At 43.3% G+C, this 17960-nt stretch overlaps 1 protein-coding gene across 1 annotated transcript in view; it reads left to right on the forward strand.

Annotated features, from left to right (window-relative positions):
- BRIP1 (BRCA1 interacting helicase 1) overlaps positions 1 to 17960 on the forward strand; it is a 186959-nt gene that overhangs the window by 32540 nt on the left and 136459 nt on the right. The window contains exons 7-8 of the mRNA XM_060259393.1: positions 10882 to 11175; positions 17190 to 17396. Coding sequence (XP_060115376.1) covers positions 10882 to 11175; positions 17190 to 17396 — 501 coding nt within the window. The remainder of the gene's footprint in view (positions 1 to 10881; positions 11176 to 17189; positions 17397 to 17960) is intronic.

Consider the following 17960-nt stretch of genomic DNA (forward strand, 5'->3'; position numbering starts at 1 on the left):
AAATGGGATTTTGAAGAGGGGGAGTTAAAAGCCATGCTTCCTCAGTGCTTTTTAAGGCCAAGTGACATGTTAGGCGTTCCAGTCCAAGAATTCCAGTGTTGCATGTTTCAACTTGAGCACATCTAATTGGACAGAATGTGACTCCCCCTCTGTTTATTCTCACCTCAGCCTGTTTCCTTTCTGATCTCCCATGTCTCAAAACTTTAGATTGTAAGCTCTTTGGGGCAGTGCCATGCTGTGTTGCACTGTGCAAAAGGCTCTCTTTTGCTGCTCTATAAACGAGGTATGTGCTCTCTCCTGAAACTTATTAGGTTTCTGTTCCCAGGGTTGAGCAGGCTATTAGAACCTTTCCAGTTTCCAGTCTCAGTACACAATGGGCCAGTTTGTAGCCATTTGTTCTTGTAACGACAGAGACTCCATAGACTTTTCCTCTCCTCTTTTCCTTAGAAATAATTTCCTGGACAGCACTTTTCTTCAAAGCAGTGTGATGGAGCCCCATCTCAAAAAGGGGTGTTGAACTCATTTGTGATGAGGGCCAGATTTGACATAAATGAGACCTTATCAGGTCGGGCCACGTTGAGCTGGGTCATGTGTGTTCTATTAAAGATTAGGTAGCAGAAACATAAACTTTATAAAGGACACAAAAACAATTAAACGGTTTTTTTTAAAAAAAATCTTAAAATAAAACATACTTCAACATTAGCACTTGTTGGTCTTAAAGGTGCTTTCTTTTTATTTCTCCCATAGGATTCAGCGTGGGCAATGGAAACGCTGGCTCTTTCCTGGCTCTTTCCTTCCTTCCCCAGGGGACTAGGAGGGGGAGGAGCCTCAGCTAATAGAAGGAAGAGAGAGGCTTGGCTCAGTAGCTCTGCTGTGCGATTGAGAGAGCCTAACAAAGCAAGCTCTGCCTCTCTCCCTCCCTCAAGGGAGGAGCCTCAGCCAATGGAGAAAATACAGGTTTTGCTCTGTAGCTCCTGTGCTATTGAGCAAGCCTGGCAAAGCAAGCTGTTATGCAGACGGAAACAAAAGAGAGGGAGAAGGAAGCAGATGACAGCCAGTTGCTTGGGGGCCTGATAGGAGCCCTCCAAGGGCCTGATTCGTCCCCTGAGCAGCATGTTTGACACCCCTGATTTATAGAATAAAGGCATTATCTGGGGGGTGGGGGGCATGCTATGTTCCTTTGGAAAAGATTTCTTTTGAGGTTTTAGAAGAAGCCCAGTATGGATAGCCTTCCTGGTCTCCCAGGTGAAATTTGTTGTGAAGTGAGGGAACTTCCAAACAGAGTTCTTGGCTTTGGTAGCCTCCGCTGATATTCTCCAGGAGTTCAGCTTCAGTAGAAACGCAGCCCCTCTGATGGGTAGCTGTGTGTTTTTGTGTTCTTCCGCAGATGCTACAGCTTACATTAAAACACTTGGGTTGTTCTCAGCATCCTCCTTCATCAGGGTTAGGGGAACAAGACCTCATTCGGAATTCCAGTACTGGTTTATAAAACGGAGGGAAGCGCTACCATTGAAGAAGAAGAAGAAGATATTGGATTTATATCCCGCCCTCCACTCCGAAGAGTCTCAGAGCGGCTCACAATCTCCTTTGCCTTCCTCCCCCACAACAGACACCCTGTGAGGTGGGTGGGGCTGGAGAGGGCTCTCACAGCAGCTGCCCTTTCAAGGACAACCTCTGCCAGGGCTATGGCTGACCCAAGGCCATTCCAGCAGCTGCAAGTGGAGGAGTGGGGAATCAAACCCGGTTCTCCCAGATAAGAGTCCGCACACTTAACCACTACACCAAACTGGCTCTCCAAACTGGCTCTGAGGTAGTCTCTTGATTAATTCTGCACCAAACTGGCTCTGAGGTAGTCTCTTGATTAATTCTGCTAAAGCACATACTTTTTCTTTTCTTTTTTTAAAAAGAAGTGGGGTAGCTGTGTTAAGGAATCCCCCACTTACACTAGGTAAAGAAAGTAAACAGTAAATGGAGAGTAGTGTAACAAACACTTGGAGTATCAAGGAACAGCTGTGAAAAGGATCTGTCTTAATGTGCGAGCCCACTGCAGTTTAACATATTGCTTACAACCTTCACAATAGGGTTTGAGTGACTTCAGTTACACATTCCAGGAGACTGGCGGTCTGTTACAATCAGAGTGTGGGCTCTCGGACAGGCTAACTTACCACCGATGGGATGAAGAAAGTTGCGGATTTGTATTACACCCTCTCACCTGACACCGTATCCGATCCCTTCCCTCGGCTGATTGACGTCCTGAATGAGCTCTTTGAAGCAAGCTCTAGCTTAATTAAAACGTTTGCTTGGTTAGCGGTGATCTGTGAAAGCCGGTGATAAATATTGAATCGGGTTCACCTGCTGGTGACTGTAAGTGGATAAACAGCTGCTTTGTGCAGTTTAATCAAGAAGCTGAAGACTACCGCCTTTTTTAAAGAAAGAAGGTTTGGTGAGGGGGGAGGAGATGCGGTGGAGGAAAGAAGAGTTGAAAAGTTTCAACAATGCCACTTCAGTTATCTTGGCAGGGTGCACTTGTGTGAGATTTCGCACAGTAGGCATTTGCCACCAAGCCGGCTTTGTTTCCAGTGATATGTAGATGGGGGATATCATGGGAGCTCTTATCGCGTCTTATGTCAAGGATCATAACCCTGCTGTTTGTTTAGCCTTATTTTGGATTCAATTTTGCTTTCCATTTCTGATGTTTCATTTCTGCGCCTTTATAATCGTTGACCTCCTAAACCAGCTTATCTCGGGCAACCCTGTGCTTTGGAACAGAGGCGGCTACAGTACTGCATCGACCATGAAATCTATCCACACTCAAATGTTTTCCTTCTGATCGCCCGTCAGCTGCTTGGGAGACTGCCGTTGCTGGCGGCGGGGAAGATCTCCATTTGGCAGCTCTAGTGTTGCACCACTATGGTTACATGAATGTTTCTCAAGATGGAATAAGATTGGGCAAAAATCCTGGCAATTTTATTTCCTCTCTGGGGGCATGGCCTTTAATTCTGTTCTTTGTTTTTCTTCTTCCTGCTAATGTCTTCTAATTTTTAGGGAACCTTTCAACGACTCATTCTATTAACTATCCTGGGAAGCAAAAGAGAGCAAGGCGTATAAGATGAGGAGACTCCTGCAGAATTCTTTGTATCTTTTTGGGAAACTTTGGACCACACTCTTACCCATCCTCAGACCTGGCCCGTCTCCACATCACTAATTGGCCAAAAGGGCAGCTTTGGTTCTCAGTTGTTGAACTTCCATATGGGAGTTGGGCCCCATAACTTTGTGACCCCACTAACTTCTGGTTCTGATGGTAGGAGTCATATGCTACAAAAACGGGGGTCACAAGCAGTGTTCCCTCTAAGCTGAGTGAGCATGAGCGAGCTCACAGATTTTTAGCCTCCAGCTCACGCATTTTTTGTCTCAGCTCAGGAAAAATGGCCCCAGAGCACAATAATTTATGCAGTAGCTCACAACTTTAATATCAGTAGCTCACAAAGTAGAATTTTTCCTCACAAGACTGCAGCTTAGAAGGAACATTGGTTACGAGAGAATGATAAGGAGAATTTTAGCCTGTTTTAAAATATCAAGGGTCTCTACATTCAGTATACTAACCAGACTGCAAATAAGTCGTAATTTGGTCAGCTATATTTCCATCCCATTTTTAAATGACAGTTCCACAGTGTGTGTGGGGGGGGCTTCTTCATGAATGTCACTCTTGCGGTTGGCATTGAGGATTAAACTTTGGCAGATCTATTTATTATTTTGTTTACTTGAATGCTGCCAAATTCAAGGCAGATAACAATAAATACAGCAAACTGCTCCTCGCACCCAAGACACTAAAACAACAAAGAGGATTGGATAAAATGTTATGGGATCAGATAACAAATCATAATAATCTTATACAAGAAACAGCTAGTTTTGGCCCCTCCCTCGTTTCCTGTAACAAGCAGCACTGACAGTAAATGGAAGGCTGGTTTCCTTTGGCCATGACACTAGCGAAGGGGCCCACCATCAAGCCTACAGAGGGGCATGTCCCCCTGGGGGATGTGAGGCGGAGCTCTGCCTGCATGTCAGCAGTGATCTCTGGCCAGTGAGAGGCCAAGATCAGAGCATCTGTGTCTGGGGAAAAAAGTTGAAAGAAGTCGTTTCCGACTCTGGGGTGACGTCACATCATAATGTTTTCACAGCAGACTTTTTACGGCGGGGTGGTTTGCCATTGCCTTCCCCAGTCATCTACACTCCCCCCCCCCCCAGCAAGCTGGGGACACATTTTACCAACCTTGGAAGGATGGAAGGCTGAGTCAACCTCGGCTACCTGAACCCAGCTTCCGCCGGGATCGAACTCAGGTCGTGAGCAGAGAGCTTGGACTGCGGTACTGCAGCTTTACCGCTCTGCGCCACGGGGCTTCTCTGTGTCTGGAAGGGTCTACTAAATCAGTCTACAGATAGACCCAAATAGTTGGGCAAAAATATGACTGGTGGCTCCCATGGTGGGAAAGATGTGGTAATAAACTTAACACTTTTCATGCCTTGTAATGGTATTCCAGAATGTGTTGCCTGTGGGGGGGGGGTGGTGACCTTACCCTGCTAACAGCAGGGCCAACCCTTGGGCTCCTGTCAGCCTTTTGGTGGTCCGCTAATAGCTTCTGCTGAGTTGGCAACAGCGTGGTCCCACGGGGGAAGAGGGGAGAACCTTACGGACAGATTGTTCTGAAACCACTCTTCTTGTTGGCCCCATACACTAACATCTTTCTTTTATTACAACACTAAAGTGGATGCATAAGCCAAGCACTTTGTAGGTGGCTTTTTTTTATTACCCAGACCAAAGTTAGAGCATGCCCTGAAACAATTCTGCATTAAATTTCCTAGGCAGCTTCATAAAGTTGTACTGGTTAACATGCTTGGGAAATGCTGGCTGTAAGCGTGTTTGTGTGTGTTTTGAAATTCTTGAAATAATATTTTATTTTTTTCCTTAGAAGTGAGTTGGTTCCTAAAGCTTCTTTAGTACTTGAATACTCAGTTTTTTTGGGAGATCTAGAAAAATAGTGTGTGGGGGTGGGTGAGAATTTTAAGTCAAAAGTAGAATTAAAGTTGCAACTTTTTGCTGTTTTGTCTTCACATACTGGGAAGCCAAGCATAACGCAAAAACTGCTCATAATTATCAGGTGTACTTAATTAAGCTGACTTGGACAAATTCACACAAAATTGATTTCAGTAGAGCTAAGAGACTGAGCTGATCAGAGACAGCAGTTATTATTTGCGTTAGCCTGAATTCATGAGGAATTGTGCATAGCCCTTTCCCTCCTCAACTATTCTGAATTATGTGAAATTATTCCACTCCCTAAATATGAGATTCTAAACCACATTGATTTTAACAATCTTGAATGTATCCAGGCACAGTCATTTGCACTTCGCTGTGAATCTTGTCTCTCCATCTCTCCCTCCCCACAATTATCTAATCCCAACCCTATCCCAGAAACCTGAAATGACTTCCCAGATAGGAGCAGTAGATAGGCTAAAATTGCCATGCACCGTCTTTCATTTAGCCGTTATACAGAAAGTTTGCAGCCGTTCACAGTGCAGCCGAATGGGCATTCCTTTCTGCAACACGTGCAGATCCCAGGATGGAGACCGGCTGCAATCGAGAGGCCTCGATTTTTAGCCTTGTTTTGCAATAGCCTTTAATTCTCCTCATTTACAGGATCTTCCTGCCCTACAAAAGACATTTTCTTCTTTCTGGTCTGAGGATTCAAATTCAACATTCCTACCCTCCAAAACTACTTTTTTTTTTTTTTGAGATTATGAGATTGTTAGAGCTGGGGAAAACTAAAATAATTGGGGGGGGGGGGTTGTTTTGCTTTTTTTTTTACTCTAGTTTACCCCGCACCACTTCTTAGAAGGGTAGAAAATACTTTTCTTCCTTTCTGTTTTCTTTACAGGAAGTCTCATCTCGGTTGTGTTTGTCTGTTTTATCCTGGCAAAGTGTGGATAGTCCATCAGTTCATTGCATCAGTAGGGCCGAAGGAAAATGTCAAGAGGTTTAATGCTGCCAAGTGCAATTGTGTATCTTGTAATATTGTTTTGCTTTAATTATTAAATACAGAGTTGGAAATTGCTAATGCCTAAAGCCCCAGTAATTCACAGGGCAATGAGGGAAGTGATAGTGAATCATAAGAAGTAAGTAAAAGACTCTTGTGGGTACATAGCCACATGGGAGTATACCCACAAGTCCTCCTTCTGGCCTTATTTTCTTCCAGTGAGCCTTCGTTGTAGGTATGCAATTCTACTGCTACTGCTGTTGGCTGTCTGTGAATCATTAACTCACTCCTGATTATAGAGAAACAGAAGACTTCAACTCTACGAACACTTAATGTTTTCAAGTGTCACAGCGAAGTATGTTACCAGTTTTAATTTAGGAAAGCAAAAGCATGTCTCAGACGTGTTTTTTAATCTACATAGCAGTTTCTGTTTTAAGAATTAGGACATTAACAAAACCTCCCAACAATATGAATTATTTTTCAGCAAGCTCATACTAATTGACTTCATTAGCTACTGCTCTTCACTGGCTAGAAAAACCCCGTTTTTCTAAATCTGTTGCTTAAGCTGGACACGGCAGTGCTCAAACAAAGGTGTTAGTCTGGCTTGCCAGAAAACGTGGGCAAACTCTGATTATAACCTTTCCACACATTATGGACACAAATCCCAAAGTACAAACTTTCCATTAAAAATTATGAATGGGAGGCAGCTCTGTGCTTCAGTTAATTTTTTTAATGTAATATGCTCTTTATTTTAGTGTACCTTAAAACGCATATAACTTTTGTCCTCAAAGGCTGTGTTTGTAAAAGACTGATTTCTGCAAGAAAAAAAAAGTTTAAAGGGAGAAATTCCTGCCTAATAACTTAAATAAAACAGACCTCAATTGCTAAAGTTATAATTGTAACTGTTTTTCATATATTTCTCTCTCTCCTACCCCAAGTTAGGCCCACACCTTCTTAAAGGTTTTAGTTTTTTGCTGGTGGCGTCTGTGGCTTTGAGAAATGTTATGACTACTGCAGAGCGGTTCTATACTATTTTACTGGTTACTATAAAATCAGCCCCAGTTTACTACTTTCCTTATGTTGGTTTTTTAGTAAAAGGTAACATTTTTAAAGCTGCAGTAGAGGGTGAAGTACTTATTAAAGGTAGTATTATACCAATTTCAAACCTTTTAAGAAAAACGTTTTAAGGCCACCTGTAAAATACTGTATTTTTAAAAAAAATGCTCAGCTTTTGCTCTCTCTATTTTATATTTTATATACCTTCCAGAAAGACAAGTTAATGCCAAATGGGTTTTAAAAAAGAATACTAAAATCTGGCTGTGGAGGACATTCATGTTCTTCATAGTGTAATAATTAAATTTTCTAAGGATTTTTACTGGATGATAGTTTCATGACCCGTAGTTTTGGTGTGGTTTATTTGTCTGATACAGGCGCAAACAACTTGAAGGCCCCAAGACAAATCTGGCTTGCCAAGGTGCATGTTGGTGCCAGCTCAGAGACAAGACCTGGGGCCATTCAGTTGCACTCCCGGAAACAAGAAAGGCATGCAGTGGAAGTGGTGCTAGATCTTTCTGATAGACCACTTTGAGGGAGGTCTACTCCACATCCACAAGTGATGCTACCGCCATATGCCACCCCACATGTGACGCTATTACAAAACTAGTTGGTCCATTTGATAATTGCCCTCCCGATACAACTGCCAGAATATTTTTATCAGTTGATATTCCCAAATCTAAGAAGAGTTTTTACTTTGGCAAGAATGAACACTCTTCCTTTGGCGGTTTTGGAGGGCAGATATAATAGCGTATCATACTCTAATGAACATGCAGATGCTTATATGATACAATCGAAACTATCAAGTGTATGATTATGGAGTGCCCTATATTCAATGAGTTGAGGGCTAATTTAGTCACCCCTTTACTTAAAAATACAGAATTGCTAAATGTGCGAGCCGAGGTGTCATGGCTACTATCAGATACAAATGATTATGTTGCCCTCTCATTGGCAAAATTCATAGATGCAATAATAAGATATAAGAGAAATAATACTGAGTAAGGTCTTTTAAAATAATTTTTTGTTCTCACTTTTGCTTAAGGTGGTGACTGTATGAGCAGTACTAGATAGTTCGATAGAACCAGTTGATGAGTAGCGCACGCTAATATTAGTTTTCTTTAGGCAAGATGCTATCACTGGTATGCTAAACTAATGATTTTGCATAATCTCTTGGAGAAAGACACCTGAATTAACATGGCATAAAACATACCACTTGTAAATTGGGAGTGCTGCTCAGTTTTTATCCGTTTGTTGCATTTTTATCCTGCCCTACATCCAAAGATAAAGTATATGCTGTTCTCCGTGTCTCCATTTTACCCTCACAATACCCCTAGAAGGTAGGTTAGGCTGAGAGATTATAGCTGGCCCTAGATCACTTATTGAGTTCCATAGCTGTGTCTTCCACATTACAGGTCCTCCCAGGTCAAGTCCCTTATTTTGATAAATGTTATCTTCACTGATTTTCTTTCCCACCCCCCTTTTTTCCTTTTCCAAAAGGCAAAATGGAGCATGGGCACAAATACCACGATATTATCCAAATTCCAGTTTTTTGCTGCGACTATAAACTGAGGCTGTTGTTGCTGCGTATGTAATGTACACCGCGCATCAGCTGTTTCCTGCTTTACCGCTGACAAAAGCTCCATTCATAACTCTTCCTTTTATCCTTTTGGTGAATAAGTAATTATTCAATATAGAAGGCAGGATATTTGCAACTGGCTATTTAATGTGGCAGCACACCGTAATGAAATCTGCTGTTACTGGCAACCTGAGAGAGGAATGTAACAATTCTAGTGCGGCTGGTAACTTTATCTCCTTTGACGGCCTGTTTATTTGGCACGTCATTGAACCTTTTATCCCAGTGAGTGACAGCTCTTGAAGGGTCGCATTTACTTCCATTCTATCATGTATTGTAATATTTAATGGTGGACAAGCTTGAGTGGGACCGAGGGTAACTTGAATCCGCTTTTCCACGGAGTGGAGGCCAAGAGACAGTTGATCCCTGGTATTGTGGCATAACACGCACAGTGACTTAGCGTTTGCTTATGCAGGATAATCTTACTGATTACAATTAAGAGGAGGGCTACACAAATATTCTTGAAGCTAACAAGAATACTGGCTTTGGATCCCTGTGTCGTCGTGCCATTATTTTAATGTAAAAAAAATTTGAGTGCTATTTTTTGCTGCAGTGCAGATTGGGAGCTGTTTTCACAGCTTTCCGATCCCCCTTTCCCTCTTAAATATCTGCTTTCTCCTAATTAAAATCTTATAGCAGGCTTCTACGTAAGTGTGCAAGTGTTGAGAGTTCCTTAGTGACAAAGTAATTAGAGCGGAACAAAGGAAGCCAAGTTATCCTGTTACTGCACAGCGAATTTTATCCAGGATTCGTTTTGTGTTAGTCAAATGTTGCAGAGCTGTTGGGAGGAAGACTGGGAAGGAGGAAGAGCAGAAAACAAGGGGGGATAGTCACCCCTCATAATTTTGTTAGACTTCAGGGTGCATTCTTTTGCTGATGTTGTGCAACAAACTAACACAGCTACCCTTCTAGAATCAGTACCACCTTATGGCATATATTTTTATAAAAACCAATCAAGTGTCCTTTAGTTTGTAGCATAAAGGAACCAGATCTCAAATGTCCATGTGCTTGTCTTTTAATGTATGATACATAAAATGCTTAACTGAACCCTTGGGATGGATTACAAGGAAACATTTTAGCAGGTGCTTCACTGTCATCAGGTGAGGAAAGTATTGTCAGCATCGCCTGTGTTCATCTTTGGTCAGATGAACTGCTTTCAGTTCAGAGCGCTGAGAGGTATCGGGCCTCTAACAAGAAGGAAAAGCTATAGCTCAGTCTTTTAAGGAGCCGAATAGGATATTACCCTTCCCTCTTTTTAGCCCTGGAATTGAAAAAAGGCAGGCACCCTCTCAAGTCTGGGATGGGAACAGGTTTGACTGACAACTATGTGGGGATGGAAGGGTTAAATGCCTTCTCCTCCTGCACTGGAGCCTGAATCAGGACCCCGTTGCATCTGCTGTTTGCCTTTTGAAATCGCTGGGAAGATCCATTCACAAATCTCCTAATTTCAGGTCTAGCTTGATGCGCAGTTCTTGGGTATTTCGGATGTAGTGCTGGCAAGCATTTTTCAGTGGAGGACTTGAATGTATTTGCTCACAACTTTTTTTACCTGATTTCCCTGCTGTAATATGTCTTGCTAACTGTTTTGTTTTGTTTATAAAAGAGTGAAGATTTAATATGGCATTGTGGTAGCACTTTAAATAAAAAATAAAGTGTTGGAACTTTTCTGGGTTCTGGCTGCTCTACAGAAGGTAGTTGATTTGTGTGCCGAACGTGATGGAAGTTATAAAAATTCCTTTGTTATATTCTGACTAGCATGTTTTCTCTGAGTTTTTGAAGGCTTTTATATCTGCCTTACCAACTCTCCCGTATCATAACTCATATCCTTTAATTTTAAAAATATTGATAAATGCTGTTTCACAGACAATTTTGACTGAGATCGTCTAAAGCTTATTTCTGAAGTGATACCCTTTTTGACGGCTGTGTAGTACTGAGTTTAAGTAGGGAAAGGAGACTCTGTCCTTTTAATCCTTTATTCTCTGAAAACATCAGTGATTTTTTCCCCTCTTTTGAAATTGAATGCTTGAATGAGATCTCCATTTTTTTAAAAAATTAAAGATTTGTGTTTGCGGGGGGGGGGGGGGGGACTTGTCTCAAGGAAAAAATAAATGGCTTTTTGTTTGTTTCTGTATCATTTGCTTTCTTTATGAATTCTCCCTACTTCAGTTACAGCCGTTCAGCTCCTGCACTCAGTGTTCATGTTCTACGGAGGAAAATGCCAAAGCTGGAGTTGAGGCAAAGAAAACAGAAAATGCTGGAAAGCCGTTTATCCCCAAGATATTTTTTGGAACACGAACACATAAGCAGATTGCTCAGATCACTAGAGAACTGAGGAGGACGGCATATTCCAGCACCCGTATGACAATTCTGTCCAGCAGAGACCATTCCTGTGTTCACCCAAAAGTATCTGGTTGTAGCAACAAGAATGAAAAATGCGTAGAGTTGCTAGAAGCAAAAGATGTGAGTAGTTTGCTTTTAAAAAACCAGCTACTTCATTGTCTTCTTGTTTCACAGAATGGATTAATGTTTTTATGTGATGTTTTGAAAAATGGGGCTGAACAAAACAAGAGACTTGTGCATGTCTGGAATGTTAGAAATACCTATACAAATATAGTTAGAATTTCCCGTAACACCCCTCCCCTGTCCCAAACAAAAAGGTTACTCTGTACATTAGGAATGGCATTCAGGTGATTGGCAAACGCTTTAAGTGACGTATCAGCATCTAAAAGGGCTTGCGTTTCTGAAGAAACCCATGAGCACAGGTGAGAGGTTCTGTGTGAACATCTATGAAGTTGCTTCATACCATTGGTCCTTCTAGCCAGTGTTGCCGCCTCCTGATTATCAGGAGCTCTTTAAGGCCACAAATAGAAAACAGGTCACTTTCCCCAACCCCCAGCTAAAGGTAAAGGTGCAAGCACCAGTCGTTTCCGACTCTGGGATGACGTCGCATCACAACGTTTTCACGGCAGACTTTTTACGGGGTGGTTTGCCATTGCCTTCCCCAGTCATCTACACTTTCCCCCCAACAAGCTGGGTACTCATTTTACTGACCTCGGAAGGATGAAAGGTTGAGTCAACCTGGAGCCAGCTACCTGAACCCAGCTTCTGCTGGGATCGAACTCAGGTCGTGAGCAGAGAGCTCAGACTGCAGTATTGCAGCTTTACCACTCTGCGCCATGGGGCTCTTACAGCCCCCAGCTACCTGAGTTCATTTTACTGGGGGTTGCATCTGGGACTGTAAGCCCTGCCTGCTATATGAAGCTGCTTTATGCAGAGTCAGACCACTGGTTTATGTAGTTCACGTTAGTCTGGCTTGCCAAGCAGTGGCTCTGCCAGCTCTCAGACAGAGAAAGGTCTTTTCCAACAACACCTGAGATTCTTTTAACGAGAGATGCCAGGGTTTGAACTGGGGACATATAGTGTGCAGAACAGATGCTCTTCCACCATGTGGAATGTGTCTACGTGCTGCTCTCTTGGACATCTTAACTTTCATTGTCCTGTGTAGCTGCTCCAAGCACAGGATGCCCGGACAGATTTTTACCACCGCTGCGATTCTTACCTAGTGTCAAATATGGCAAGGCAAACTACACTGGACAGAATGAAGCTGGAAGCCCAAGAATACTTGTAGACCTGGTGATTAGAGCCAAAAAAGTGCCAACTTGAACCATGAGGAAAGGTGTTTTAATAAACAAATAAATCTACCCAAACGTAAGAAATCTAGTTTAAATGGGCTGTAAACTGTGTGGTTACTCTTGGAAAGCAGGCGTGGAACTCTTAAGTTCCAGATCCTTAAACCTGGCCAAGTTTTCAAGGAAATATTTGACTCTGAAGAAAATATGGATATTACTAAGCAGATTCTACACAGATAGGAAATAACATATTAACATTTATGTAGCACTTTAAAGTGCTTTATTTGCAATATCTCCATTATCTTTACAACCACCTTGTCAGGTAAATCAGCATAATTATTCTCATTTTGCATATTTAGGAGGGGAGTGGCCAAGGCTGAGAGAACACTGGTTTGCTTGAGGCTGTTCAGTGAGTTCATGGCAGAGTTGAGTCTTGAACTTGACTCTCAGATCCAGCTGTTCTTCTTAGAGGTGGCCACATGCTCTCCCATTAATAGGAGAGGAGTGTTTTCCTTTGTTACATAAAGCACATGCTTTCAATTGTCCACCCTCCAGTTAACATCTGCCTCTCAAGTCCTGCCATTTGTGCCCTTGCATTCAGAGGTCAGGTAGGTAGCAACTAGAGACAGGGCATTTTCTGTGGTGGCACCTTGCTTTTTGAACAGCCTCCCTCTTGAGGCTTGCCTAACACATTTTACTTCCTGTTGGGTGCTAGGCCAAAACATATCTTTTTACACAGGCTTTAAAAAAAGGGTTTAGTGTCTATCAGTTTTACGATCTACTTCTGGTTTAATATCTGTTTTATGCTATTTTTATGTCTCATGGCTTTTTTAACAGCTTGTGGTCTTTATTATTGATAATTAATTACATTCTTGTAAACTGCCTCAAGCAGGATGGTGAAGAGATGACCTGGGAATCTTTTAAAACCTCCAGCCTTTTTGAACTCTTACACAGTATGATGGGGGCAACCACAAAATGGCTGCCTTTGGAGGCGGAGCTATTACTTTCAGTCACACAGTGAAGATCCTTGTGCAGTGTTGCCAGCTGTTTGCAAAGCAATTAAAAAAATACACTTGCACAGGCAATGAAATCTACAGTGGCCAATCAGAAGCCTTGTCAGGCAAACACCCCATCTGCCCCTTTCAAAAAAATGGTTGGGCACCAGAAGAAAAGAAGAGATTGGATTTATACCCTGGCCTTCACTCAAAGTCTCTAAGTGGCTTACAAGGTCACATCAGCAGCTGCATGTGGAGGAGTGGGGAATCAAACCTGGTTCTCCCAGATAAGAGTCCACGCACTTAACCATGCCAAACTGCCTTTCCAAACCACTACACCAAACTGGCCATGGATTTGGCTGAGAATGGTCTAGAGTTGCCCAATGACCTTCATGGCTGAGCATGGATCCAGACTCGGGTCTCCTTGGTTCAACTCTCATAGTGTATTCTCTGCAGTGTACCACATGAAAATGAAGTCCAAAGCCAGGTAGCAGCTAGTGATGTTTTCTGAGGAGTGCGCAGTTATTTTTGTGCTTAGTGGTTGCAAGCTGTGCCCCCCTCCCCCTTCGTTGCTTGCAAGTGACTTTGGTCCTTGTCAAATGTAAGCAAAGCATTCAGTCTTCACGCTCCCCTCAGAGCCCTGCGGGTGAGCTGCCGTGGTAATGAGGGCCAATTAACTCTGTCACTTTAGGTGTCTTTGTTTTACCCCCAAGACCATATTGCAGAAGTCAGTTGATAAACAGATAAATGACAACTTGCGAGCTAAGAGGCACCAAGTGTGATAACACTTCAACTGCCAACCTCCCCTTAGGGTAGTGTTACAAGCTTAACAGGGATGAACTTTCCCTGTCTGGTTATCATCCTCTGTGTATCCCTGAAACAGCTTCTAAAGGGTAGGATTTCATGGAACTCGCTCTGTTCTTTCTGCCTTTAGTTTGCGTTCAGGTCATCGTGGGAAATACAAAAGTCGTTTTATCATTAAAGTAGGGGGGACCTGCAGCTAAAATCTGATAAATAACAAAAAGGAGATTATTCCGTGAATGAGCAGCAACTTGTGAGCAACGGGAAATTATCCCGAGGGCTGATTTTCTCCACAGTTCATCCTGTTTTCCAGCGGTGAGAAGTCTTTCGAATTCCTAGGCACTGGCATTGTGTGTTGAGGAGCCGGCTCTACTCAGACACGCAACTGCATTTTGATTTACATGAGAGCAGCCTGGGAACACACAGACATTGTCTAAAAGGAAGGTCTCCCACGTATCACTGCTCGGGCACCGCATCGTGTTTGCAAAACAGAGCAAAAGGGCATGATTTCTAGCGGAGAAGTGAGAGGAGGACACTGATTCCTTTCCTTGCCCGCTAACCCCCAGCCACTTAAAAAAAAAAATTAAAAAAATTCATCCCAGTTTTCCACAATATAGTTTGTAATGCGGTTAGCGTGAAGGCATAAAATTAGTTTAATTTAATTTAATTTTTAGATTTATACCCTGCCCTATCCCACAATGGGGCTCAGGGCGGCTCACAACCATAAAACAACAGAGTTAAAACAATGCCATAAAAACAGGCATTACTGAACAGGAGCAGCTCAGTATAACAACCTTACAAACATAGGCAGTAACTGGCGTGCGGCTGATGGCTAGTAGCATAGCATAACACCATAATGGTGAAATGTTGGGGGAAGTGATGACTTTCAGAGGACGCCCGCTGGTTTAATGAAAAGCCTGGTGGAAGAGCTCCATCTTACAGGCCCCACAAAACCTTGATAAGTTCTGCAAGGCCCAGATCTCCAGCGGATAGATCCACCAGATAGGGGCCTGGACCAAAAAGTCCCTGGCCCTTGTTGAAGCCAGCTGGGCATCCTTAGGACCAGGGACTATGAGAAGATGTTGAGCAGCAGACCTCAGAGCCCGGGGGGGGGGGTCATATGGGGAGTTGAGAACTGCAAGGTCTAATGGGGGTAAGCAATAGAACACACGTGACTCAAATCTCCCTCTCCATAATAATACAATAAACTCAATCGCTCAAGCAGACCTGTGTCCTCCCCCCCCCTCCAATCACTTCCTCTTTTTCAGCTTTTAACCAATTCTCAGTTTCTCTTGGCATTCTGTGCCTTCTAGAGTACGCTGAGTTGTCATCAGGATTGGGGGTGGGAGGAGGTTATCATTTTTTTTTTGTAATATGAAAAGTTTTTTTTTAATAATCCCAGTACTCTTGGGAAGTCCACTTAACCTACAGAAATACCTACATTGGATGTGGTTAACTCACAAAGCTGCTTCATATTGAGTCAAACCTGGGGGCAGCCAAACATATCACGTGGGTCTTGAAGCCCCGTCAGCCGGCTAGTCTCTTTAAATCCCTTCACCAAGCCGAACCAACTGGCAGCCTGGAGAATGCATTTAAAGTTAAAGTTGCTTTCTTTCCACATTTCCCTCCTTCCCTTCCTTTTTTCCTTTCTCCCTCCCTCTCTCCAACATCTGATGTTCATGTCTTGGGGCTCTCAAACATCTGACATTTATTCTGTGTGGCTCTTATGTTTGGCCACTCCTGGTCAGGCGGTTGGTATGTCTGGTCAGTATTTGTCCACTCTGGCTGTCAGTGGCTCTCCAGGATCTCTCCAGCGGCTACCATCTGATTCTTTGAAATGGAGATGCCAAGGATTGAACCAGGGACCTTGTGCAGATGCTGTGCCGTTGAGCCTCCACAGCCCCTCTCCTGAGAAACAATCTCAGCATTTCCACCCCCCCACCCCCCCAAAAAAGGGCTGGGTGTGTCATGGAAATCACCACCTTACTATGTATGTGTTTATGTTGCATGCATTGGTAATAGGCTACGTGCTGCCCTGCTGCCTCAGGATACATGGAATATTTACAGCTTGGTAATTGTGTGAACACCTTGACCTGAGTGGCCCGAGCTAGATCAGTCTTGTCAGGTCTTGGAAGCTAAGCAGGGTTGGTCTTGGTTAGTATTTGGATGGGAGGCCACCAAGTCATTCCAAGGACACTATGCAGAGGCAGGCAATGGGAAACAACCTCTGTTCATCTCTTGCCTTGAAAACCTTTCCGAGTTGCCATGAGCTGGCTGTGACTTGGTGGTACTTTAATAGAATCATAGAGTGGGAAGGAGCCTCCAGGGTAATCTAGTCCAGCCTGTTGCACAATGTGGAAAATTCACAAATACCCCCCCCCCCCCCCCACACACACACCCAGTGACTGCACCATGCCCAGAAGATAACAAAAAACTGTCCAGGATCCCTGGCCAAACTGACCTGGAGAAAAATTGCTTCCTGACCCCAAAGTGGTGATGAGCATTTCCCTGGGCATGTAAGGAAGGGGCCACAAGAAGTAAACACTGATGTGACCCTTCCTGCACTCTCTCCCATGATCTGCCTAAGTTCACAGAATCAGCATTGCTGTCAGATGGCCATCTAGCCTCTGTTTGAAAACCTCCAAAGAAAGAGAGCACACCACCAATTGTGTGTACCAGCTGGGTACCAATACTTTGGGTGCATTGTAACCCTTCTAAATGCTTATAACAGAATACTTGTACAAAAATTAGAAAATAGATGCAAATTTGGTTAATTGGAATGATGATTTTAGTAGAGTTTGGGGATTGATGGGGGGAGGAGTTAACTTCAGAAACACAGCCCTTGTTATTGGAATGAGCCATGGTCTTGTTTTCTCCTCTAATTCTAGACAGAATTGAGTCCATTGGCTTAAAAAATGTTCATCATTTAACTGCATGCTGAATTTCCGTTGTCTTTTTTCAACTGGATTGATTCTCCCTGAAGCGTACTTTTGAAGAACATACTGTACTATGTGTTCATATCTTGAATTTGTCTCTTATGTATTTCCAGGGCAAATCTTGTTCTTTCTACCATGGAGTCCATAAGCTTACTGAACAGCACCGTATGAAATCTCAGGCTTGGGACATTGAAGATTTAGTGAGCATGGGGAAGAGGCTGCGTTCCTGTGCCTATTTCGCAGCTCGGGAGCTCATGGCGGAAGCTGAGATCGTGTTTTGCCCTTACAACTATCTTCTAGATTCACAAATAAGGGAGAGCGTAAGTGTGCTTCCAAATGTCCTTTCGTCCTTTAAAATGAAAGCAAGATGAAAAATTGGCTAGTGAAGACTGCATCCACAGAAAGCCCCACGTTCCGGTTTCTAGGCAACCAGTTTACACTTTAGGGGAAGAGATTAGTGCCAGATTTTTTCGGATTATTTTCCTAGTGAATGCTCAGATAATTTATTTCAATGGCTGGTTGTTGAATATGGGATTTATAGACGGTGGAGGACGTTTGTTTTCTCAGCGATCAGTGTGATCCCCCCCCCCCCGTGAAAGTGGGGGATATTCTTTTGTTGCTCCTTTGCCTGTTTGTCCCTCCATGGGGCTGATGGGTTCCATACCTGCTTACCTTCAGCATCAATTGTTCCCAGACCAAGCACTGAGTGGTGGGCTCCTGACCTCTCGGTAAAATGAAAAACGTCAGCTTCTCCACCTGTAGGTGGTTTAAAAAGAAACTTGCCATGGAATCTGGGCTAGAGATGGAAAGCTGCTGTTTGAAAAGGAAATCGGGGAGGGAAGGCACTGGTCCTGAAACACGTGATTAGGTTCCAATTCTCTAGA

This window comes from Heteronotia binoei, chromosome 18, assembly GCF_032191835.1.
Source record: "Heteronotia binoei isolate CCM8104 ecotype False Entrance Well chromosome 18, APGP_CSIRO_Hbin_v1, whole genome shotgun sequence".
NCBI classification, from domain to species: Eukaryota; Metazoa; Chordata; class Lepidosauria; order Squamata; family Gekkonidae; genus Heteronotia; species Heteronotia binoei.